This window comes from Furipterus horrens, unplaced genomic scaffold (genome assembly GCF_987537825.1).
Source record: "Furipterus horrens unplaced genomic scaffold, mFurHor1.1.pri manual_scaffold_6, whole genome shotgun sequence".
Classification (NCBI taxonomy): Eukaryota; Metazoa; Chordata; class Mammalia; order Chiroptera; family Furipteridae; genus Furipterus; species Furipterus horrens.
Window position 1 is genome coordinate 117,137,482 of NW_028327176.1, and position 24,877 is coordinate 117,162,358.

The 24,877-nt window shown below is 37.8% G+C and overlaps 1 protein-coding gene across 1 annotated transcript in view; it reads left to right on the forward strand.

Annotated features, from left to right (window-relative positions):
- The first annotated feature begins 1,986 nt into the window (after window positions 1-1,986).
- Window positions 1,987-24,877, forward strand: part of LOC150007274 (collagen alpha-1(XIX) chain-like) — a 114,944-nt gene continuing 92,053 nt past the window's right edge. The window contains exons 1-2 of the mRNA XM_090280807.1: window positions 1,987-2,066; window positions 20,357-20,483. Of these exons, the coding sequence (XP_090136933.1) occupies window positions 20,393-20,483 (91 nt within the window). The 5' untranslated portion in view covers window positions 1,987-2,066; window positions 20,357-20,392. The remainder of the gene's footprint in view (window positions 2,067-20,356; window positions 20,484-24,877) is intronic.

A 24,877-nucleotide genomic window follows, 5' to 3' on the forward strand; every position in this document is an offset into this window, starting at 1 on the left:
GCGATAGCTTCAGAAGCCAAGTGGAAAGACTGGTCATTTACAATTTTATTTGGGTTAAGTAAAAGGCTCTTGGTTAGGGGCTCTATCTACCTGAAGTCACTTTAAAACTCAACAGAAAGATAGGATAAAGGACCATAATCTAGGGATATAATAGTTTGTGATCATGAAACCAGTCCAGATTTGCATGCTTTCCTCAAAGAAAAACACAGGAATATTTACTGGTCTAGGGATGTTGGTATATCTAGCAACAGATAATAATTATTTTACATTTTATTTATTCATTTCTCACTTTCTTCCAAAATCTTTGGTTCAATGTTGTGAGTAGGAAAAGTAGCAACTTAGAATACAAATAAAAATGTAACAGTGTTTGGCTAATTCAAAAACACCTTAAAGATTATGAAATTATTAAAATGTTTATGAAACTAATGCTTTAAATTTAAATCTGGTTTGCCTATATTAAAACACAAATTAGAGACAAAATTTTGGACTTCTGGTTATGTAGTTTGTCTTACGTTAAGTGGTATCAATTAAATGTAAATAAGCTGAATTTTGTAGTCTATTATAGAAATAAAGCCTGGATGCTCTTATTTCAATTTACTAACAATTAAAAGATAAAGCACAATTGCTTAGCGAGAAGAAAAATTCAAACAGCGGTAATACTTAAAAAAAGAAATTAGCGAATGATCACCAAAAGTCTGCTGCAAGTTTGTGGACCATGTTTTCAAGTAGTCATTTGAGCTATGTGATTCATCTGATATCCACCCTCCTTGGCTTCTTTCCATAGTTAACCAAAAATTAGTGATGAAAATCACATGAGAAGGAAACACATTGGGAGGTTTTAATTCCTGACACATAAACATGGTTTGCATCACTGAGGATCTAAAACTACAGGTATTTTGATTATGATGTAAGGTAAGAATAACAGTTTCATTTCAATGAAGTGGAAGCTAGTTAGGTCCTAAAATTTTTCCTAATATTTAAATTTTTTGTGAGACTGATTTTATTTATTTCCTGATACCTGAAACCTGGTATGTGAAGTGCATTTCCATGGTTTAAGGTAACTTTTGAAAGTTACCTTAATGATTAATGATTTTCACCATTATGGATCAGTAATATAATTTAGCCCATTTCCTCAAATGTGGTAATACTGAAGTTAAAAACACTAAATCAATTAATCTGTTTTGTAATGACTGGGTTACTTTTCAAAATTCTATATTGGTTTTATTTTCTTTCACACATATATGGGTGTACATATACACACACATACAGTATATATATATATACACATAGACTATGTAAATACACATATTTATATCCCTACAAATATACATATACTTACTGTACATGTATATATATGTATATATATACCTATATATGTATGATTATCTATTGAATATATATACTCTACACACATATACACACACAGAGAAAGCTGTAGAAAAATGTCACCTTCTCACATTCAAAGCAATCCCAAAGAGTTCAAAATCCAGGAAAAATATGATATTTAAAATCACAAAATAGTTTTGCACACTGAGATCAACCAAACCACACAAACCTGTACACAGGAGCATTATTGGAAGGCAGGCAGGCTCTCTTCATTAACTTTATATAAACTCCTGACATAGAAGTGAAAAATGAAACATAAATGCTACCCTTTTTTTTAGCTCAACTGTTAAAAAGCCAATTATCTACCTGTGAATGTATGCCACATAGAATACTTTGAAGACATTTCCTAATCAGAAGTGAGAAACACTGAGCACCTGGCATCCGATCATCATTCTATCTGTTGAAACTGCAAATAAAACATAAACCTGAAGGATGATATTCCCAGCTCTAAGGCGACATTGTTGTTATTAAAGAAAACCTGTGCATGAGTTGGTGGAGTCCTGTCTTGCGGAGTCCTCCGTCCTCGCCGAGTGGGAGGGTCACACTGGGAGAGACTAATAAGGGCAGAGATGCGTCCCCCTTCCCCACTCGCAGGGAGCTCTCTCGGGCCACTCCTCGGCGGTGCGGCAGCCCTGCTCGGACTCCACTGCGCCTCTGAGGGGGTCAAGCACACGTTCAAGGTAAGCTGCGCAGCTTTGCGACGGGTCCTTTCACTTCATCTCTCGCACACAGACCGGGTCTCTGTCATCTGCTCATGTTTCTGGTCATTAGCGTGTATCTGCTTTTCAAGAAAATGTAAAAACTGTGCTATACATGTAAACCTGTTTTGGTGGATAATACACACCTGCAATTACGCATTCACATAGGTAGCTTCGTGACGAGACCAAAATCGTTTGGCACAATGTAGCCACTTTAATATGCTACATATAATGTAGTTCGTATTCATTTGTTCACATAATGCAGGCTCTATGCTTTATACTTTTGTTCTAGGTGGTTTTTCTGGCTCTTTGTAAAGCGGAACTCCGAACACTGCTGATGCGGGTGAGAACAGACAGCATATACAGAATAAAAATATCCACGGTGTCAACTGCACAATACAAACTCAATATAAATATTCATGCCATTAGATATTAATTTTTGGTCTATGTCTAGAGATGATACCGCGGGAAGCGAGGAGACAGGTTCCGGCGCCTCGCTCGCCCCGGTCGCTGTTACTTATTCCGACCTGCGGGTATTTCTCCTAAGTGCGACTTCGCGGGGGGCGCGAGCGCGGACCCGAGGACTCCGGCCTCCTCCGGCCCCGGAGCGTCCGGCCCTGCGTCTAATTACCCTGCAGCACGGGCAGCGCGTCCAGACCGAGCGCCGCCGCCGTCCCAGCCGTCCCTGCACACGCCGCCGCCGCCGCCGCCGCCGCCGCCGCCACCGCGGGATCGTCCCGGTCCGGCGCTCAGAACGTAGCCCCCGCCGCCTTTGCGCGTGATCCAGCCGCCGCCGCCGCCAGTGCGCCGGCGCCGCCGCGGCAGCGAGGAGGCGGGAGGTGCCGCTCAGCCCGGCTAGGGCGCTGCAGGGTCCCGGAGAAGTTTGTTGGCCTGGAGCCAAGCTTGCCACGGTCGCTCCTTCTGAGGAGGCGGGCGTGTAAGCAGAACCTGCCTCAAATACGTTATTGAGGGAAGGAGGAAGCAGGGGGTCGGTGGGCAGGTGAGCTGGGGCAGAGGCCAAGTTACGGGGAGCTCCAGACACCGATTTGTAAGGGGGTAGATAGGCTTCCAGACCTCAGTGCCAGCCTCAGAGGACAGTGGGCTGTGAATTAAAAAGAGGAGAAACGGGAATTCTAAAAATGCCTAGACTTTTAATTCAACCATAGAGGGATTGCAGCAATGAGTGACCTTGAGCCACGGCTTGAAGTTGGGAAATGGGAAGGTAAAGGGAATAATTGTGCTGCCTCCTTCCACCCCCAGTTCCAAGACATCTTGGTCCCACCTGCTTGGAGGAAAAATCTGAGGGAAAACAAGGTGGGAGGATGGTCAGGACGCCCAACAGGAATTTCTGTCTGCCTGATAATGAGGGCATGAAATAAAACAATTCCAGCCCCCACCCTCTGCTCCCCCTCCCTACCAAAAACAGACAAGATACAGCGCGCAATGGTGCTTCTTATTCTGTTCAAATCAAGCACTACTGTCATTCTTTAAAAGATTTTTTTTTTAAAGCTGCTCTGCTCCAATATGTGATCTTTCGGCATTCCCTGGCTGGTGCCTGGCTGGTGTAGGACCCTCTCTACGTAGAGATCTTTGATACATGCCTGCAAATGAGCTGAGATGTTCCAGTTTCAGATGGTGCAAAACCACCTAAAAGCCTCTTTCTGAGGAGGGCTGACAGGGTATTTTTGAGTAGGAATATCTGTTAGAGTGGAGAAAAGGAAGAGTGATTCCCCAGGGGCTGAAAAATTTATTCTCTCCCCAGTGGAGAAAGTAACTGGTAGGTGCTTCCATGAGGTTTTGTGCAGTCTGATTTTTCAAACTCGTAAGAGATCTAAGTGGAGTTTCCTGGGAAAGGTGGGTGAAGGCGGGTAGTAGAGGAGGGAAATGAGCCTGAACCTGATATGAACAGGTCAGAGAAAGAGCAAAAGAGTGAAAGAATATCAAATGTGATTATCATCACAGTTTGGACACTATCTCTATCTGAATCGTCATCCAAGGAAACCATCTAAAACAGATGGGAGCCCATGATAGTCTCCAGAAATGGAAAATTTCCATTTTTTTCTTCTTCCAGTTTAATCTCTCCTGCTGCAATTTTAGTCTATTTTTTTCCCTCCCAGCAGACAGAAATGCCCAGTGAGTACACAGAGTGGATGGTTTTAGAGGCAGGAGAAGATATGGAGGTAGAAACCATGGTTGTACTGCTCATCAGTGTCATAAATACAAATTCAGATGAAGAATGGGAAAAAAAAGGAATAAAAACTAGCAGGGCTAGAGAGATGCTAGTATATAACCTGGAAAGGATGCTGGAAAAAATAGAATGAACTGGACTGGAGATGGATCATTTAAGGCAGGCCTTGTGAGGACATACATCTTAAAGAGGCAGAGAATAACAAGTCTTAGCAGAAGAGAGCTAGAGGGAGGACATTCCAGCTAGAAGGAATGGCATGTGTGAAGGCTTAGAGGTGGGAGTGAGTCGTCATGTGCCTGGTAAAACACAGAATCCAAGCTGGGGTGAAACCCGAGATGAAGAGAGTAGATAGCACCTGCCAAGGAGAGATTGGAAAGGAGAGGCTAAGAGGCAGGGGGCCCTTTAGGGGGTTATTTTATAAAAATGTGGCAAGATAATCAGGTGGGGAAATTGCATTTTGAATTTGGAAATTGATAGAAAGATGGTGAATGCAAGAGTGGAACCATGCATGGTGTTTATGATCTCTCTCTCTTTGCAAGAAATCAGAGATAGTTATTAGATTGTAAATCATTTGGTTAAAAAGCTAGTGGAACAAGTAGGAAAAGTTAATAAAGTGGGTAAAATGATACATATAGATTCATTTAAAATTTTAAGTGGCATTGGATTATTAACCTAGATATATCTGTGGAAACTGAGCTAAAGAATTGACATCAGAAAAGAAAAATGTAGGTCAGTCATGATGGTTGAAATTGAGAATAGTTTCCATATAGTTGATGGAGACAACTATAGTTCAAAGTAGTAAATCAATAAAAACAAAAAAAAAATTGTTGAGGATAGAAAAAAAAAATCAATTAAGCATACTAAAGGGGAACCTGAAGTGAGAGATTCTATGGGCAGTAGGCACTAGTTTTGAACTGACAGGAGAAATTACATGGAACTTGGATAAAAAGTGACATAGTTGATCAATTTTAGAGGAGTAGCAACATTAAGGACCAGGAAATATGTTTTCTGTGAAAAAGAGAGCAACTTTGATATTTTTTTGTCCCATAAATAACTGAAATTATGTTCACTGAACCTTTTTTTGGTAATATTTTCTATATTTCTCTATGCTTTTTCACTTCACCCATATATTTATATGAATGTTAAGTCCCTATCTGGATATATTACTCAACAGTCCCAAACTTGTATTTGTTTAATTTTTAGTCTTAGACTATATTGATCTTACAAATTCATCAAATGAGTACCTACTAAATGCCACGTTTAAACAAAATCCAGTTGATACATTATAATTTTTTTCTCTGAGATATTCAATATAGATAGCAGACAGTATACACACAGGTTGTTACAATGAAATATAGACCATGCTGAAGCACGGTTGGGTACCTAGCTCTGTTGGATCTCAAGGCAGTGAGAAACAAACTCTATTCTGTGATGGTTTTCGCAGATTTCATAGGGGACATGGCATCTGAACTGCTTGTGGAAGGCAGAGTAAATGTTCACCAGATGGAGAGAGAATCAGAAGGATATTCCAGCAGCCAAAATAGCATGTGCAGAAGCCTGACACATTTTAGGAATTGTGAATAATTTGATGGACTACAGTTCATATGGAAAGAGGTAGCAGGGCGTGAAACTGGATGGATGAGTTAAGCTCCCACTGTCAAAGAGCCTTGAGCGCCTCTCTGAGGAGTGGGCAATGAAAAACCACCAGGAGACTTTATTTAGTAAAGCAAAACTAAGGTGATTAGATCTTTGGCTGAGATATGTAATTTTTGAGGAGTAGGAAATGGAATTAAGGGAAACAAGACTGGAGGAAAGGAGTCTGTCTAGTAGGCCTGTTGCACTTTTCCAGATTAAAAATGATAGGACATGAACTGAGGCAGTTTTTGTGAGGATGAGAAAATTGGTATGGATTCCAAAGACATGTTAAAAGTAGATCTGATTAATTTGTAAAAATAATGTTCATTATGTTATTAGAGTTGTCAAATTTTCCCCCTTTGATCTACCCCCAGCATCTCCAACTCCTTCACGCAATCCTCACACCATTATTCATGTCCATGGGTCAGACATATAAGTTCTTTGGCTACTCCACTTCCTATAGTGTACTTTATATCCCCATGGCTATTCTGTAACTATCTGTTTGTACTTCTTAATCCCCTCACATCTTCACCCATTCCTCCCACACTCCCCTTCCACCTGGAAAACATCAAAATGCTCTCCATATCTGTGATTCCGTTGTTCTTTTTGTTTGTTTAGTTTGTTTTTCAGACTCAGTTGTTGATAGGTATGTATTTATTGCCATTTTGTTTTTCATAGTTTTGATCTTCTTTTTCTTAGATAAGTCCCTTTAACATATTCATATAATAATGGTTTGATGATGATGAACTCCTTTAGTTTTTTCTTGTCTGGAAAGCTCTTTATCTGCTTTTCGATTCTAAATTATACCTCTGCTAGGTAGAGCAATCTTGGCTATAGGTCCCTGCGTTTCATGACTTTGAATATTTCTTGCCAATCCCTTCTAGCCTGCAAACTTTCTTTTCAGAAATCAGCTGACAGTCTTATGGGTACTCTTTTTTTAAAAAAATGTTTTGATTTATTTATTGTTTTTCTAATACAGTTGTCCCACTTTTACTCCCATTTATCCCCCACCCACCTAGCCCACCCTTCTCCCATAGTCAATCCCCCCTTCGTTGTACATGTCCATGGGTTATTTATACTAGTTTCTTTACTAAACCCTTCCCCTACTTACCTTTTTCTCTCGCCCCCTCCTCCCTGATAACTGTTAGTCTGTTCCTTGTTTACATGCCTCTGGTTCAATTTTGCTCATTTGTTTGTGTTGTTCATTAGTCTCCTGTATTAGTTGATATCATATGGTATTTGTCTTTTGTTGTCTGGCTTATTTCATTAAGCATAATTCTCTCTAGTTCTATCCATGTTGTCACAAATGGTAGGCATTCCTTTTTTGTTTCTGCTGCATAGTATTCCATTGTGTAAATGTACCACAGTTTTTTATCCACTCATCTACAGATGGACACTAAGGCTGTTTCCAGCACTTGGCTATTGTAAATAGCACTGCTATGAACATAGGCATGCATAAGCTCTTTTGAACTGGGGTTTCAGGATTCTTTGGGTATAATCCTATCAATGGAATCACTGGTTCAAAAGGCAGTTTTATTTTTAGTTTTTTGAGGAAATTCCATACTTTTTTCCATAGTGGCTGCACCAGTCTGCATTCCTACCAACAGTGCACTAGGGTTCCCTTTTCTTCACATCCTCACCAGCACTTGTTTGTTGATTTGTTGATGATGGCCATTCTGACTGGTGTGAAGCGGTATCTCATTGTGGTCTTTATTTGTGTTTCTCTGATGGCTTGTGATGTTGAGCATTCTTTCATATGCCTATGGACCCTCTGTATGTCCTCTAACTTCTTTTCTCTTGCTGCTTTTAAGATTCTCTCTTTATCTTTAACCTTTGGTATTTTAATTATGATGTCTTGGAGTGGGCTTCTTTGCATCCACCTTGTTTGGGACTCTTTGCTTGTGGACTTGCATGTCTATTTCCTTCACCAAATTAGGGAATTTTCCTTTCATTATTTTTTAAAATAGATTTCCAATTTCTTGCTCTTTCTCTTCTCTTTCTGGTACCCCTATGATGCAAATGTTGGTATGCTTGAAGTTGTCCCAGAGGCTGCTTACACTATCCTAATTTTTTTAAATTATTTTTTCTTCTTCTTGTTCTGATTGGTGGTTTTTTGCTTCCTTATATTCCAAATCATTGATTTGATTCTTGGCTTCATTCAATCTGCTGTTGTTTTCCTGTAAATTGTTTTTTATTTCAATTAGTGTATCCTTCATTTTTAACTGTATCTTTTTTATGCTGCAGAGATCCTCACTAAGTTCCTTGAGCATCCTTATAACCAGTGTTTTGAACTCTGGATCTAATAGATTTCTTATCTCCATTTTGTTTAGCTCTTTTGCTGGAGTTTTTATCTTTTTTTTCATTTGGGCCATGTTTCTTTGTCTCATCATTTTGGTAGCCTTCCTGTGATTGTTTCTGTGTGTTAGGTAGAGCTGCTATATAACTCCCTGTCTTGGTAGCATGGCCTAATGTAGTAGATATCTTATAACGTCCAGTGACACAGTCTCCCCCATCATCTAAGCTGACTATTCGAGGTATGCCATTTGTGTCAGCTGAGTACACTCTTCTCTTGTATTTGAGCCTTGACTGCTGTTGGAAGAGCAATGGGAGGGATTTACCCAGGCCAGTCAGCTGAAAGGGATAGCTATGACTACTGACCACCAACCTCTGCCCTCTCTGGAGGATCAACTGTGCAGGGTCATGATGCTAGCACTCTAACATGGCCCGTAGCTGTCCACTGGGTGTGTTGGCCCAGGGGTTGCCCAGGCGATGCAGGCCAAGGTCAGCCCCGACCTGTGTTCTGCCTAGGACCACCCTGCATGAGCTATAAAGCAATCTGAGCTGGGTGCTTCTAGTGACATTCTTGGGGTCACTTAGCTGTTGCTTGTTTGATAGAATGTATAAAATTGTGAAGTATGAGCCAAGACCAGACACTCATGTGGAAAACTCTTGGTTAACTGTTTGGATGGGCCCATAAGTTAAATGAGATGGAGTCTCAGGGGATATCCAGGGTGAGGCAAACAGTGTTAGGCAATGAAGTCTCAGATATGGCACCTGCCTGCTGGCTCTGTGGCTCTGTTGGGGAAGGGCTCAAAAAATTGGCAATGGCATTTGCCCACCTTTCTGTCTGGGAGTAACCTGTCCCCCAACTCCTACCTTGATGCCAGACACTTAAGTTCCTCTCTGTATGCCACTGGTATTTTTCAAGATGCTACCCCAGTGCTAGAGCTCAGAGGGAATGAGTCTGAATAAGTCCATGTCTGCGTTCTCTAAGGAGAACTGCATGGGACTCCAGAAGTTTCTTCCAGCAACTCAATTCCTGCTGTTTTTTTGCAGCCAGAAGTTATGGAGATTTATTTTCCTGGCACTTGAACCCTGGGCTGAGGGGCCTGGTGTGGGGTTGAAACTCTTCACTCCCAAGATATCCCTCCAGAATTTTTATATACCACACTTGGATGTGGGACCAGCCCATTCCATGTCTCCACCCCTCCTGTCAGTCTGGATGGAATGTGATTTCTTTAATCCATAGTTTTCAGACTTCCATTCAACTCAATTTCTGACGATTCTGATTGATGGCTATTTTATGTTTTAGTCGTAATTTTTATGTGTGATTTGATAAATTTTGATAGAAATTTGATATGGAGTGTAATGAATGAATTGACAATGATTTTGAAATTTCTAATTTAGACTTCTAAGTTAATAATGATGCCTATAATTAAGTTATGAAGGTCAAGAGGTATCTGTAGAATATAAAGAGGGCAGAAACCTTGCCTAAGCTGCAAAATACTTCTCAATCCAACTTCAGTTTCATTACTATAACCATTGAAAAAAAGTATGAAATAATGCTATATCTAGTCCTAAAGTCAGAGGATACTTGTCTGTTAGTGGCTCGGAATTTTAATTCTGTAGGTATGACTTTGCAGTCAGTTTTCTCCAGTAGTGTATAGACTCCAGTATAGCTTCACAAAAGATATATCCTAAAGATTTGTAAAAGAACAGATGTAAGACACCTGTTGTTTTTGCTTATTTACAAGATGTATCCGTTCATAGCAATATGGCCAGGTTTTCTTGGTGTTTTGTATAGGCATACTGGAACACAGTCAAGATGGTTTGATTTAAAAATTGACCTTCTACCCAGCCATATAGCATTTCTTTTTTGTAATGAATGCTCTGAAAACATGGGTTCTTTCTGTCATTTACCAAATCAGGCCTATTTTTTTGGAAGTCGAAATATTGCATTGCTCATTTAACAATCTATGTAAAGCAAATCAGTATTCCCTTTCCATTTTTCCTATCTTTTTCTTCTTTACTTGTCTATTTTGGTATTAGGTCTAATGCTCTTATCTTTTATGTAATACCAGATTTCAAAGATGCAGAATGAGCATTATTAAATGTGAAATGGCATAGCAATAAAATTATTTGTTTCATCAGAAGATTTGGTTTGTTTTACTTTCAGATGGCTCCTAACCATCTCATCCAGCAAGCCCACCATTCCATCATTCTAGTTACTTATTCTGCTTTCCTTTGCTTTCTAGCTTTTGTCTCTCAAAGACAAGGTATGTGTCTGTTTATTTTTGGTCTTCCTGACCAAAGTGACACCAGGGATTTTTACTAATTGTCTCACTGTTGGATCCCCAATGACTACTGTTTCCTCAGTGGAACATAGTAGGAATCTCATCCTATCAATGGAATGAAAAACTAAGGTTTGCCAATGTTTCTTTCAGTCCTTTTTGTGCTTTCTGTACACAAACATAGGTTAATAAGGAATTTCTAAAAACCTATGTCCTAATTCAAATATTGTTAGTTTTGATAATTGCCTTATATAATTTCAAGAGCTGGATTAAAGAAGTTTAAGGGATACTGACTTTTTAAAATACGCTTTATTTAACCAGTGTCCAAAACTATTCTGATTGGCAGAGGATGATAAGAATAATGGGTTAGAGCTGCAAAGAGGTCAGAGCCAGGCCTTTAGGCAGCTGTTATCTCTTTGTCAACATGGAAATGAGAAATCAGTTTCAGGCAGAGCTGTCTAGATGATTTTATTTTATTTATTTATTTTTATCTGGATGATTTTAGAGGTTCATAGGCTCTAGCAGTGTTGTCTGCTCAAAACTGCCATTGCTGAATGAATTAACAATTATGACTTTCCTACTTGTAGTAATTGGGAAGAACTCTTTGGTATCTGGCTTGTATCTTGAGAGGGAAAGCTGAAATTTTTAAAGGAAGTGTATAGAATGCGATGGGTCTGTCCCACATCTTGATAGTAAATATGGTGTAACAGCAAAAGCATTTTAGTCAAGCAGAACTGACTTGAATCCCAGGCTCTGGGATTTTCTCTATGAACTTTAACATTTCCTATCTGTAGAATAGGGGCCTGATACCTGCCTTCAGTGCCACCCTTAGTCCCAGGCAAGAGGGCCCCTGCTTCCTTGGGCCCTCCATTTTAGAAGACCCTGATATGCCATTGCTCTGGATGTACACCCCCTCTCAGGGTTAGGAGCCCACCCAAAGAACACACTTCTATAACAGGCTCTGACTACTCAAGGCCCTGAAATTCCCTGACTGAATGACTTTTAGTCCTATTGCAAGATCTGGAAGAACTCTTCCTTGGGTCTAGAACACCCATAGGCCCAAGGGGGTGGTCAAGGAGCAGCTGTTTGCAGGTGTTGTGGACAGAGCTTAGAACCATATGTGTAGTTGAGGCCTCTTGTGGTGCATATGGATCCAGGAATGGGAATGGCCCAGCCAAAGGACAGTGCATCTCTTACAGTTTTCTCTGTTCATTCTATACTTGATTTTGGCTTTCAGGTCTTTGTCAGGATATATTTGCCAAGGTAAAGGGAAAAAATTTTATATTTTTTATGTTTTATTAACTACATTTTTAACTTTAAAATATTTATATGGATGGTATGTGAATTCTTGCCCTATACCCTGCTAATGTGAGGAGCTGCTGACCTACCTCCTTCTTAAGTTATTATGAATATTAAAATAAGACACCATATATAAAAGAAATTCTACTGCAGAAAATGACAGCAGGTATGACCAACATTCTTCATATCCTTATTATAATTTATCATGATCCATCCTTGTACAAGTTTGGGAAAAAAAATGATTTGAGGGCCTTAAGAGAGCTCAGCATTCACATATATTATCGTGAGGTTCTACATTACTCACTCCACTGGGAAAACATTAAAGGTCTGTGTTAAAGTTTAAATCTTACCTGGGAAGAACACATTAAAGTGTGATAAAAATTGTTTAGATTCATTTATAAAATTATCTTGATAATCACCTTGTTGAGTTCTGAGGAACAGGATAGAAAATAGGCAATTTTTGATGAGGGAGGAGATTGTGGACAAAGTCCAAAATTGATAAATCTGGGGAGGGCACCAGACATAGGTTCAAGGCAGCAAGAAATAGCCTGAGAACATTAGGTATCTGGGGAGAGTGAAAAGGATCTGGAGGAGAGGTCCAGAAAAATCCCCAGGAAAGTTTTGTGCTTGACAATTTTGTTGGAGTCAACCCTACCAACAGCCTACAGCAGAGATTAAAGATCTGGAAAAGCTGTTTGTTTGTTTCTTTTTCCTTTTTAACATACACAGGATTCATTTTGAGAAACTTGATACAGAGTTTTATCAAATATTCCCAGCTAAGTGGAGTATGTCTCTATTTAATCAACATTGGAACAATAAGAACATCCAATAGTAAACACATTTTAGAAATGTACACAAAGTTGTTCATTATAATAGCCTTTGAAATATAAGATTCTGAAATGCCTTAACAATTATGATGACTAAATTATTGTCACTACAGATTCAAAGAAAAGTGTATTTCTCTGTATATCAAAATTTGAACATTAGCAGTTTTGTACTTTTTAAAATTCAGTGAATATTTATTAAACTTTTAAATTAGAGTTTACATTCAACATGTTCTATTAGTTTCAGATCTATAACATGGCATTAGACAATCATATACTTTACAAAGTGTTCCCATGATATTTCAGGTATCTACTTGACACTGTACATGGATAGTTATTATAATATTCTTTTTTTATCTTAAAATTTTTTTCTTTTATTGATTATGCTGTTACAGTTGTCCCAATTTCTTCTCCCCCTGCCTCCCTGCTCCCTCCAGTTGTCTCCCCTCCTTAGTCCATGCCCACTGGTTGTGCATATAGTTCTTCTCAACATCTTCCTGTCTACTCCACTCCCTCCTACTATGATTCTTAATTCCTGCATCATCTTCCTCCCTTTTCCCCCTCCCCCCTCCCCACTGACCTCCCCACAATATGGTCCCCGTACCTATAATTCTTTTTCCCCTCTCATTGCCTACTTAGTTTGCCTTTGTTTCGATTCCCTAGCTTCTGCTGTTGGTTCTTGTGATGCAGTTTTCATTTTAATGTTCATAGTTTCGATTCTCCTTCTTCTAAACAAGTCCCTTTAACATCTCATATAACAGTGGTTTGGATCTAACAAACTCCTTCGGTTTTACTTTGTCCTGTAAGAACTTTCTCTGCCCTTCGATCCTGAATGACAGCTTCACTGGATAGAGTAACCGTGGTTGTAGGATTTTGCTTTTCGTTACTTGGAATATGTCTTGCCAGTCCCTTCTTGCCTGTAAAGTCTCCTTTGAGAAATCCACTGATAGTCTAATTGGGACACCCCTTTGTACATAATTCTTCTCTCCTCTCTTGCTGCTTTTAAGATTCTCTCTTTATCTTTAATTTTTGACATTTTGATGACAATGTGTCTTGGTGTGGTCCTCCCTGGTTCAGCCTATCCGGAACTCTCTGTGCTTCCTGGACCCGTAAGTTCATTTCCTTCCCCAAGTTAGGGAAGTTCTGCTTCATTATTTTTCACATAATTTTTCAATTTCTAGTTCTTCTTCTTCACCCTCTGGCAACCCTATAATTTGAATGTTGTTTTGCTTATAGCTGTCTGATAAGTTTCTGAGCCTCTCCTCACTTATTGTTTCCTCTTTCTGCACTGGTTGACTGTTTATTCCCTCCCTATGTTTCGATTTGTTGATTTGATCCATGGCTTTCCCTTCCTCATCACTTGTCTTGTATGTATTTTTGTTCATTCCAGCAGGGCTAGCCTTCATTCCTTCCTGGTCTTGATTCAGCCCCGCTGTTAGGTCTGTAAGCTGCCTCAGAAAGATTCGCTGTTTGTTCATCGGTCAAGGCCTTTATTTGTTTTTTCGTTAGCTGTGTGATTGATATTTCAATCGTTAATTCTGCCCTTCTGACCATTTTGTTTATCTTTCCTTCTTGGGCGGGGTGCTGTCACACCTCCAACGCTATATTGGGTGGAGCCCCGTGTGCTCATCACAATTTGGTGACCTTGCTCACCACACTGTAGCGCTTTGCGTGGGGGCAGGGTCCAAGATGGATTCCTGCTGTTACTCTCCGCTGAGGAACCAGGAGCCTCCTCTGTCCCCACAGTCTGAGACAATGGGGTCTGCCTTCTCTGGCGTTGGAATCAAAAGCCAACGGGTCTGGTCTGCCACCAGGGCCAGATCCCAGGTGCTTCACCCCCCCCCCCCCCAAATACGGGTGTCTGCTTACTGGGTCCCACTGTTCGCTGCTGCAGCTGCCGCCTCCAGCATAGTTTGATGTTTCTCAGCCGCAGTTTCGCCCTTCCTACCTGTCCGCACGAGCACCACTTGTTTATAACTTCATATGTTGGACTTTCATGTAGCTTTATTTTCTGGAACTTATTATTTTTGGTTTTGCGGTAGTTCTAGTCCTTCTTAGTTGTGGAGTGAGACAGAGCGTGTCGGTCTATGCCTCCATCTTGACCTGAAGTAGTTATTATAATATTCTTTACTGTATTCCCTATGCTGTACTTTACATCCCCTGGACTGCTTTGTAACCACCAACTTGTAGTTCTTAATCCCTTCACCTTTTTTTTTGCAAATATTTATTGAGTCTGCTTTTTCAGGTACTATGACAAGTGCTCAGGATACAGTGATAGAACAGACAATGTCCCTGCCCTCAAGGAGCATAAAGTTGAGTAAGGATAGTAAATATATGTACACAGACAAAATATTCTGAGCTAGAGGATAATGGGGCCAGGGCATGGTCGGGTAAGGGCTTTTCCACATAGTAACATCTAAATTCAAAGATGTAGGAAGAGCGGGACCCAGTGTGTTTCCAGATGGGGAAATAGTAAGTAGTAAAGTCCTGAGTGGAAAGAGTCAGGGAATTTGAGGAATAGGACATTAGTGAAGAGAAAAGTACTAAATGAGACTGGAGAGGTGGGTAGGGGCCAGACTGTTCAGGGCCATTGAACAGGCCATTGAAAGGCTTTTGGATTTCATTGGAAGTATAATTGGAAACCATTAAAGGATTTGAAGTAGGAAATGACATGATTCAACTTTGATTTAAAAAAAAGCTCTCTAGCCCTGGCCAGTGTAGCTCAGTTGGTTGGAGCACCATCCCATACACTGAAAGGTTGGGGTAGGGGGTGGCATTGATTCCCAGTCAGAGCACATACCTAGGATGCGGGATCGATCTCTGGTTGGGGAATGCATGGGAGGCAACAGATCAATGTTCCTCTCTTTTTGTGTCCCTTTCTTTCTCTCTCAAATTAATAAAAATATTTTTTTAAGAAGGAAAGCTCCCTAGGGTTATGTAGAGAGTGAGTCTGGTCAGGAGCTGGTAATGGATGAGGGAAATTAATTAAGGAAACTGTTGAGGAATCTAGATCAGAACAATCTCACCTAGGATAGTGGCAGAGGACCAGAAAGCAGTGAATGAATTTGAAATGTGTTTGGGGTAAAACTGATATGACTTGTTGATGGTTTGGATGTGAGAAATGTTGATAAGGAAGACAGAAGGATCAATGTGATGCTTAAGTTTCTGATTTGAGCATTCTGTTGGATGCTAATTATTGAGATTGGGAAGATGATGAGAAGAACAAGTTATGGTTGAGAATCAAGCATTTAATTGGTACAGTTATAGATGCCTGTGTGACATCTAAGTGAGATTATTGAGTAGGCAGGTGGATGCAAAGTTTAAAGTTCAGAAAAGAGGACTGGGCTGGAGACGTACATTTTAGATTCATCATCTGACAGATACGATTTAAAGCTGAGACAATGGTGAGATCACCTAGGGAGACATTAGAAAGAGATAGGAGAGGAGGGCCCACAGATCCCAGTGGTAAGAAATCAGTTAGAAAAAAAGATCTGAGAAGGGAATTTAGAAGGAAATCCTAGAGAGTATGAGGGCAGAGAGGCCAATGAGAATGAAAGTTTAAAGGAGGAGAGAGTGCCAATTTATTGGAAATACTACCAGCACTTGAATTAGATGGGAAGAGAAATGGATTTTTCTTTCAAGAGCTTGCTAATCTTGGCCAGAGATATTTTAGTGGATTGGTGGAATGGCAATTCTTTAGTAACTAGGACATTTAGTCAACTAACCATAACATCTTATTCTTCAAACCTTTTGGATATATGAGGTTGAAGCTAAGTACAATTATTCATTCTCTAAGTGGCTCAAGGAAATAGTTGGAAGACCTCAAGATTGAATTCTTATACTTATGGCTATATAGCTGTCTGGTTCTTTGTTCCTGAAACAGAAGTCAAAGCTTCAATGAACAAATTTTTAGTATGTCTTGGCACTTCATTGTCCAAATATCAATGTTAATCTCAGGTTAAGGAAAGAAATGCAACTAAATTTTTGCTAATTATTATTTATGAATATATAGAGTTAACAATTATAATAGCTGGTATTTTTTGAACACTTACTGTGTTCCGGGTCCTCTACTATACTCTTCCGAGGTAGTAAATAATTTATTGCTAGTATTACTCCTAGGTTTTAGGTGAATAACTGAAGATTTAGTGAAAATATGTGTCAGAGCTCAGACATGAAGGCATGGTTTTAAATACTGTACTATGCTGTTCATTTATCAACTATTAAAAATCACTTTGGTTAAAAATGCAAATGATGAAGGTTAGCTCTGAAAATTAGATCAATAGTTGTGAGTTTATTTCTTTGAAATTGAATTAATTGCTTTAACAGTCACCCACTGACTTGAAGTAATAGCTAGGAAAAATTTGCAAAGTCATATGAGAATTAGGACTATATATATGAGAGATTTCAAAAAGAAATAAGACATAAAACTAGCTGTTCAATGTTTAGAACCACACATATGATTTCAATATTGAAATTGCTGCTTCTATCAATTCACCCAGAAATATCTGAAATCTTGAATTAATGTTGATTTTAGGGTGTTTGGCACATGCAGAATACCAAAGAAGGTGACTTTAGTTGTCTTCTAAAGAGTGTCTATTGATGCTATTTAGGCACTGGTATGATGGCTTCTTTTATATTTGACTCTTGAATAAACTTAGATTGGTGGAAAATTATAATATAATATTATTTGCATACTTAGAATTCAGAATAGCTATTCTAATAATACTGTTTTTTTTCTAGTGCACTGAGGGAGCCATGATATTTTTGCTTCTTGCAATTCACTTTCATGCTAGTAACTTCACTATAAAAATTAATTTAAGTTATGTTTAAGTTTTCCATTTCAAGGATTCTATTTACTAAATCTTTTATTGTAATATCTACAAGGAAGGAGTTTGCATTCAGAAAGACAAACAATTTGAAGAGGCAGTACATTAATGTTAAATATGTCATCAGTGGCAGGCTGAGGTGTGGTGGGTATTGCATATGTCCATTTTACCCTTTAAATAGGAGGAAAAATTACTTTTTTTGTGGGCAGTAATTACTCCAGTAGCAGTGATTATTCAATCCAATAACAAAATACTTAAGTTTATAGAAAATGTAAAGATATTAATTTAGCCAAAATGTGGAAAACTTATTCAGAAGAGGAAATAGAATTGAAAATAATAGTTATATATTTAAAATATAAATAATTACATATAAAACCTAAAGAACAGACAATAAAAGAAAAATAGATAATTTGGACTACATAAAAATAAAAAATTGGCCCCAGCTAGTGTAGTTCAGTGGACTGAGAGCTGACCTGAGAACCAAAGGGTCACTGGTTCAATTCCAATTCAGGGTACATGCCTGGGTTGAGAACTAGGTCCCCAGTTGGGGGTGAGTGAGAAGAAAACACACGTTGATGTTTCTCTCCCTCTCTTTCTCTCTCTCTTCCCTTCTCTCTAAAAACAAATAAATAAAACCTTTAAAAAATAAAATAAAAAATTGTGCAGTGAAGGACACAATCAACAGAGTGATAAGGCAACCCACAACATGGAATAAAATATTTGCAAGTCATATGTCTGATAAGGGGTTAAAAACAAGAATATATAAAGAACTCCTATAACTCAACAAGAACAAAAACAAAACTAAAAAATGGGCAACATTTAAGTAGACATTTCTCCAAAGAAGTTATAAAAATGGCTAGTAAAGCACATGAAGGTGCTCAACATCCCTGATCCTTAGGGAAATGAAAATTAAATACAATGAAATACCATCTCATATCCTTTAAGAGGGCTGCTATTTTTTTTTAAATGAAAAATAATGTTGATGATGTGGAGTAATTGGAACTGGTGTGCATTATTTCTGGGAATGTGAAATGGTTCAGCTGCTATGGAAAACAGTATGGTGATTCCTCAGAGAATTAAAAATAGAATTATAATAACCAGCAATTTCATTTCTGAGTATATACTCAAAAGAATTCAAAGCAGGGACTTGAACAGATATCTGTATGCTCATGTTAACAGCAGCAGTATTCCCAATAGCTAAAAGGTAGAAGCAACCCAAGCATCCATCAAAAGGTGAATGGATAAATAATACAGGGTATAAACATACAGTGTAATATTATTCTGCCTTAAAAAGGAATGACATTCTAGCACATGCTACAACATAGACAAACCTTGAGCACAGAATGAAATAAAGTCATAAGAGGATAAATACTGTATATTAATAACCAGCCATTGTTAATATATTGAGAAAGTTTTGCCCAACATCAATGTAAACTGGCAGCCAAGGAGAGTGGACCTGAATGCACATGCATGAACAATGATGACCTCACTGTACTAGTCAGTGGGGGTGGTAGAAATCATTGAGTGAGCATGTGAACTCTGTGGCTGTTGCATTTAAAATGACTGAACAAATAGAGCATCAAATCTGCATCAAATTTTGGGTTAAGCCTGAACATTCCTCCACAGAAACTATTTGGATGATTCAGAAGGCTGCAGCTATGGGCAACTGGTGATTGGCAGCTTCATCACAACAACACTCCTGCTCATGCATCACATATCATGCAAAGTTTTGTGGCAAAACATCAGATCACCCAGGTGACTCAGCCCCTGTACAGCCCAGATTTGGTACCCTGTGACTTCTGAATTTTCCCGAAATTAAAATCACCTTTGAAAGGGAAAAAATTTCAGACCATCAATGAGGTTCAGGAAAATATAATGGGGCAGCTGATGGTGATTGGGGAGAACTGTGTGAGGCCCCCAGGTGCCAACTTTGAAGGGGATTGAGGATTATTGTCATATATATATATATACAATGTTTCTTGTATCTTGTAACTTCTTCAATAAATGTCTGTTTTTCATATTTCATGGCTGGATACATTCTCCTGGTAAAATGCACCTAACATAAAATGAACTATTATATATTTCACTGACATTAAATATTTTCACATGGGTGTGTAAGTATCACTGCCCACCCTAACTCTTCATCTTACAAAAATGAAATTCTGTAACTCTCTATTTCTCCCTTCCCCTGCCCCTGGCAACCACAAATCTACTGTCTGTCTCTACAAGTCTGACTACTTGAGGAACTTCTTATAAGTGAAATCAAACAGTATTCATATATATATATATATATATATATATATATATATACACACACACACATATGTACACACATACAAAAATTATTGTAAGTGGTGTGGCTTTTAAAATATTTCAAAGAACAGAAAATTTAAGTTACAAGAGTCTGTATGGACATTGGTAATTAGGAACCAATATGAAAATATATTCAGAGTTCTTTAATCTACATTAAGGTATATTGATTATATCCAATTACAGTCAGCTCTCTGTACCTGAGGGTTTTGTATCCAGATTCAACCAACTTTGGATTGAAAATATTCAGGAAAAAAACCCCCAAAATGTCCAAAAAGCAAAATTTAAACTTGCCAGTTGAGGAGCACTATGTTAAATTCACTCAAATGCAGTGATATGTAGGCATACCCTGCTGTAGTCTATATGTAAATACAGATTATATGTAAATATAGATTATATGAAAATATGATGCCATTTTATATTAGGGACTTGAGCACCCAAGGATTTTAGTATTGTTGGGGGTCCTGAAATAAATCTCCCATATATACCAAGGGACAATTGTATATAATTATACATAGTTTAAAATCTATTATGTTCTCTTTGGTGAGGAGAATTTTCTGGAGATACAATAAAAGGAATTATGTAATGAGCTCGATTCAAATATCTTGTTCTGTTGCAGATTTTCGGTCACTCGTTCACATGGTTTCAAGGCACAATGAGTCACACTGGCTCCTGGACACTTTGGCTCTGGGTGGCAATGCTCCTGCTTCCTGCTTCCACTTCCGTGATGGTCATGGACAAGCCAGGTATCCAGCCTCTTTTTCCAGTCACCAAATGTTATTTATAGTCTTTAAGTTATTTTTTTAATTATGAAAATAAATCTTGTTAAAGTTCAAGAGGCCATGGATTAATTTTATTAGGACAAAATAATTCATTGTTTCCCCCATTGACTTTCATGTTGAACATTGAGAATTTCTAAAATTACCTCATTTTATATGTATATTATATTAGTCTAAATGGACTTTTCTTTCTCTCACTGGTGTTTACAAATATAAATATATTTGTGTTCATCTCTGTGTGTTTATATTTCTCCCTTTCCCCTTTAAGTTATAAGTTATTCAAATTATAAGTACAGAAACCCATCATCAATTAGGATTAACTGAAGACACATTTAATCTTAATAAGGAAAAAGTGACAAACAGAATAGGAGATATAAAAGGAAATGTTGTTTAATTATACATCAGTTTTGTAGTACTGCAGATGAGGTGAATAAAAGATTTGAACAATCAGATAATATTTATTTGCAATTGTTAGATTATCAACCTCAGAAATATTTCCAAAGTGCTTGAAGGCAATTTGAAATATTTACTTCCACCTCTGACTTTTATAAATGATTATATGGCTAATTTGGAAGACTTTTCTTGAACACTGTGGATGTATAAGTTATTGATCTAGATGTACCTCATAAGTAAAAGTTGAACTAGGTACCTTGACAAATTCATTTGATAAGCAAAAAGAAACTTCAATTCTCCTTCTATGCAAACAATCCCATATTATTTTATGTATTCTGATGGTGGTCATATGTAATGATGTATTCTGAGTGAGTCTCATTGTGCTTATTCTTTTAAATATATTCTTTAATAACTTATGCTAAGCAGATATAAATACACTCCAGAAGAGACTTTTGAGTTTGAAGCACTCATAAAATAAAAATAAGCTCTCATAAAGCCATAACAAATTTTCATATCTCAGAGTGTTCTGTAAGTCTTTATGATTTTTGTTTTACTAATTTGGCAGGAGGTAAACTTCCTAAAATAATTCACATGAAAGTTTGTATATTCTACCACTATACAAATGACAACCTGTGACTTATATTTTTTTTGCGGGGAGTGGGGGGACTCTTTCTTCAGTACGAAAGAAATCTAGAGTGACTCATGGCAAAAAGAAATACATTGAGCAGGGGAGTTCATTCTGATAATGGTGTTACTCTTCTGTATTTCTTTATGTCTCTTCCTTTTGAGAGATTTGGTAGATAATGCAAATTGCAACTTAATCAGAGGGCATAGGACTTTGTTGGTTAGAAAGGAAAATAAATACTTGATTAAGAAGGACACAGTTTTTAAGCATATGCTAGTGCATAATAAATATTTTTGATGATAGTAATGACTTGAAGGATCTACATAAAAGGTTTTCAAGTTTTAGTGTGAGCAAGTATCATTGCGGGTATTGATTTGCAAGTCCCACTCTCAGAGATTCCCATGGTGCAGGACAGCCTGGGGTGGAATTCAATCATTTACACCTTTAACAAGCTCCCAGGTGAATCTAGTGCAGCATTGTCTGAGGAAAACATTTAGAAACACTCACCTTTAGCATAAATGACCTATTTTACTCAATTGGTTTTCTTGCATCTTATGCTACCAAGTTCCTTTTATTTTGTTATTTTTTGCCTTTTACTAACTTTTTCTTTATTGTGGTAAGAACACAACATGTGGTCTACCCTCTTAACGAATTTCTTAGTGTATTATAGAGGACTGTTGACTCTAGGCTTGATGTAGTACAGCAGTCTGTGGAACTGAATCATCTTGTGTAACTGGAACTTCCCCAGATTGGGATTCCCCTGAATGTTTTGCGTTTGCAGCTTTGGTATCTGAATTCTTCAATCAGGTTATATCGTATGTAGAACTACCAAAATGTATATATGCTTGTTCATTAACTTACCAAGTTACCAGTAATCTTTCTGAAAAATTGTCCTTAGGGTGTGAATTCAAAATTAATCTGAACCCTAACAAGATTCACATAACATAAAGTACTAAAGGAACTTAAAAACAAAACGGAGTTGCTTTTTATCATGCCTTTTGGTAGAAGGTGCTTATGAAGTAATGCATACTCAATATGCCATGGAAATTACTTAACTTCAGGTATCATTTGCATTAGTTAAAATGTCAGCACAGCACTGTCACAAGATGACCTGCTGGGCATGGTCTAATGAGGCCACTCTTCTGGTGTCCTGTGTAGCTGATTCACAGCGCATGTTCCTGTTTTAGTTTCCTCATGTACAGACCTGTGCGTGTGGTCACTAACCATTTACCGGAGGGAAGTGATTACATCTAAAAATAAAATATAACCAATCCAAGGGAGAGGCTAGGGTTTCAACTCTGGAGTCTGTGAAGTTGTCAACAGTCTACTGTTAAACCTAAATATATGAAGGATAAATTGAGTCTTTTAATTGTTTTGCTTTAAGTCTATAGTATATTTAACAATTACCATACTTGAAATATTGTCCCAGTTGGGAAAGAATCCAAAAGTAATGTGGAGAGATTCAATAACAGCTTGAATTTTAATATCATGAGGCTATTAAGAATTTATTTCATATTTTTCATCAATTGTACTGTTATATGGGGATTATGAGATAAGGCAAATTTGCATATTTTCATGCTGCCAGTGAACCTCTGCTTGAATGTGGCAGTTTCAACTTAGTTGTCCAAAGAGGATAGAAAGAGAATTGTATAAAAGTTACACAGCCTATAGATCATCTCAAAACTTACTTTACTCAGTTACTTAAAAACTTTCTTCTGTGATAGAAACTTATGTATCTAATAATTAAAAGTTCCTCTTTTTCTTTTAAGACAAAGTATAGAATTATTATTAAAAAGTAATAAAAACAGAAAACTAGAATAAGGAAAAGCAGCAAAAAAAACATGATTAATAAAAAGAGATATGATAGCACTGGCCAGTGTAGCTCAGTTGGCTGGAGTGTTTGTCCTGTAACCAAAGGACTGCAGGATCCGTCCTGGTCCAGACACATGTGATCCCAGGTCTGGGCGCATACAGGAGGCAACTGATAACTCTTTCTCTCTCACATTGATGTTTCTCTCTTGTCCTTCCTCTCTCCTCTCCTCTCTCTCTAAAAAGCAATGGAAAAATGTCTTTGGGTGAGGATAAGTAAATAAATAATTTTAAAAAGAGATATGATAGAATGCCATTTAAATCATAATTTTTCTTTTTCTCATGGTAAAAGTTAACTGTCTAGATTGAATTGATTATAAATTTAGGTTTTTACTAACTGACAAACATTGCCTTCTGACATTCAGAGGAGAAAGTATGCTGTCATATAGAAAGTATTATTTTATGTTTTCAAGAATTCCTCATGTTCAGTATGTTACCATGTAAGTAAGCATGGTACTACTGACCAATGTACTTTGTAACTTCTAAATGGAGGAAAGCTTCACAGTTGTTTAATAAAGGTTTTGTTGCTCTTCCTTTGAGGAAATAGCTTTAGATACAAAATAAGCAATGAAGGTTCTGTTATTTTTTTGTGATCTGTTAAAATATTTTTGTCCCCCTCCCCCTCTTTTTTCTTGCTTGGTCACTTTCCATATTATTTTTGTTATATTTTGGTCCAATGTACCTATTTTTGTTAACCAATGATTTTCTCCCAACTGAGGATGCCCTGCAGTCCTTTATCAGACTTGTTGTCAAAGTATGAAGTGAATGGGGTGGCCTGAGGGCAACTAACAATAAAATTAAAAGGCCTGCTTCCCCCATCTGTTAAACAGGAATTTGGTTTTAGCCTTTTTTATTTTACATGCAAATCCCCAAAAGGCTCCTATTTTGATCCACTTATGAAAGAAAAACAAACCACATCTCTATCTGTGGTAAATTGCTGCTCCTCATCTTCTCATCATGAAGACAGACAAATGCTGTGTCATGAGTTTTGTCACTAAAGGTAAACAATTTTCCTTGATACTCTTAATATTTTCTTAATAATGTTAGTAAAAAGAGTGATGAATAGAGGAATATCTATAAAACTAGACAGATTTTAATTTAATAGGTAATAATAATTCCATAATATATTACTTATATTCCTGAGGATATGAAGAAATAGGAAAAACAAAGCAGGAAAAATGAACAAGAGAAGAGAAATGTTGCAATTTCTGAGGAGATAGCACATCTCCTCTTCTCCTCTCACATTTTTGTGGCTTTAAATGTGATTTATATGTTAATTACTCCCAAATTTACTTCATAACCTGGACCTCTTTTCTGAATTCCATACACATATCTCTAACTGCCTGTTCAATAATGTCATTTGAATTTTTTAATGGCACCTCAAACTTAATATTTCTAACTCCTCCTCTCTCTCAACACAGATTAATTTACTTCTAGCCAAATCTTCTGTTCTTCTTCCAGTGAGATTCCTTTC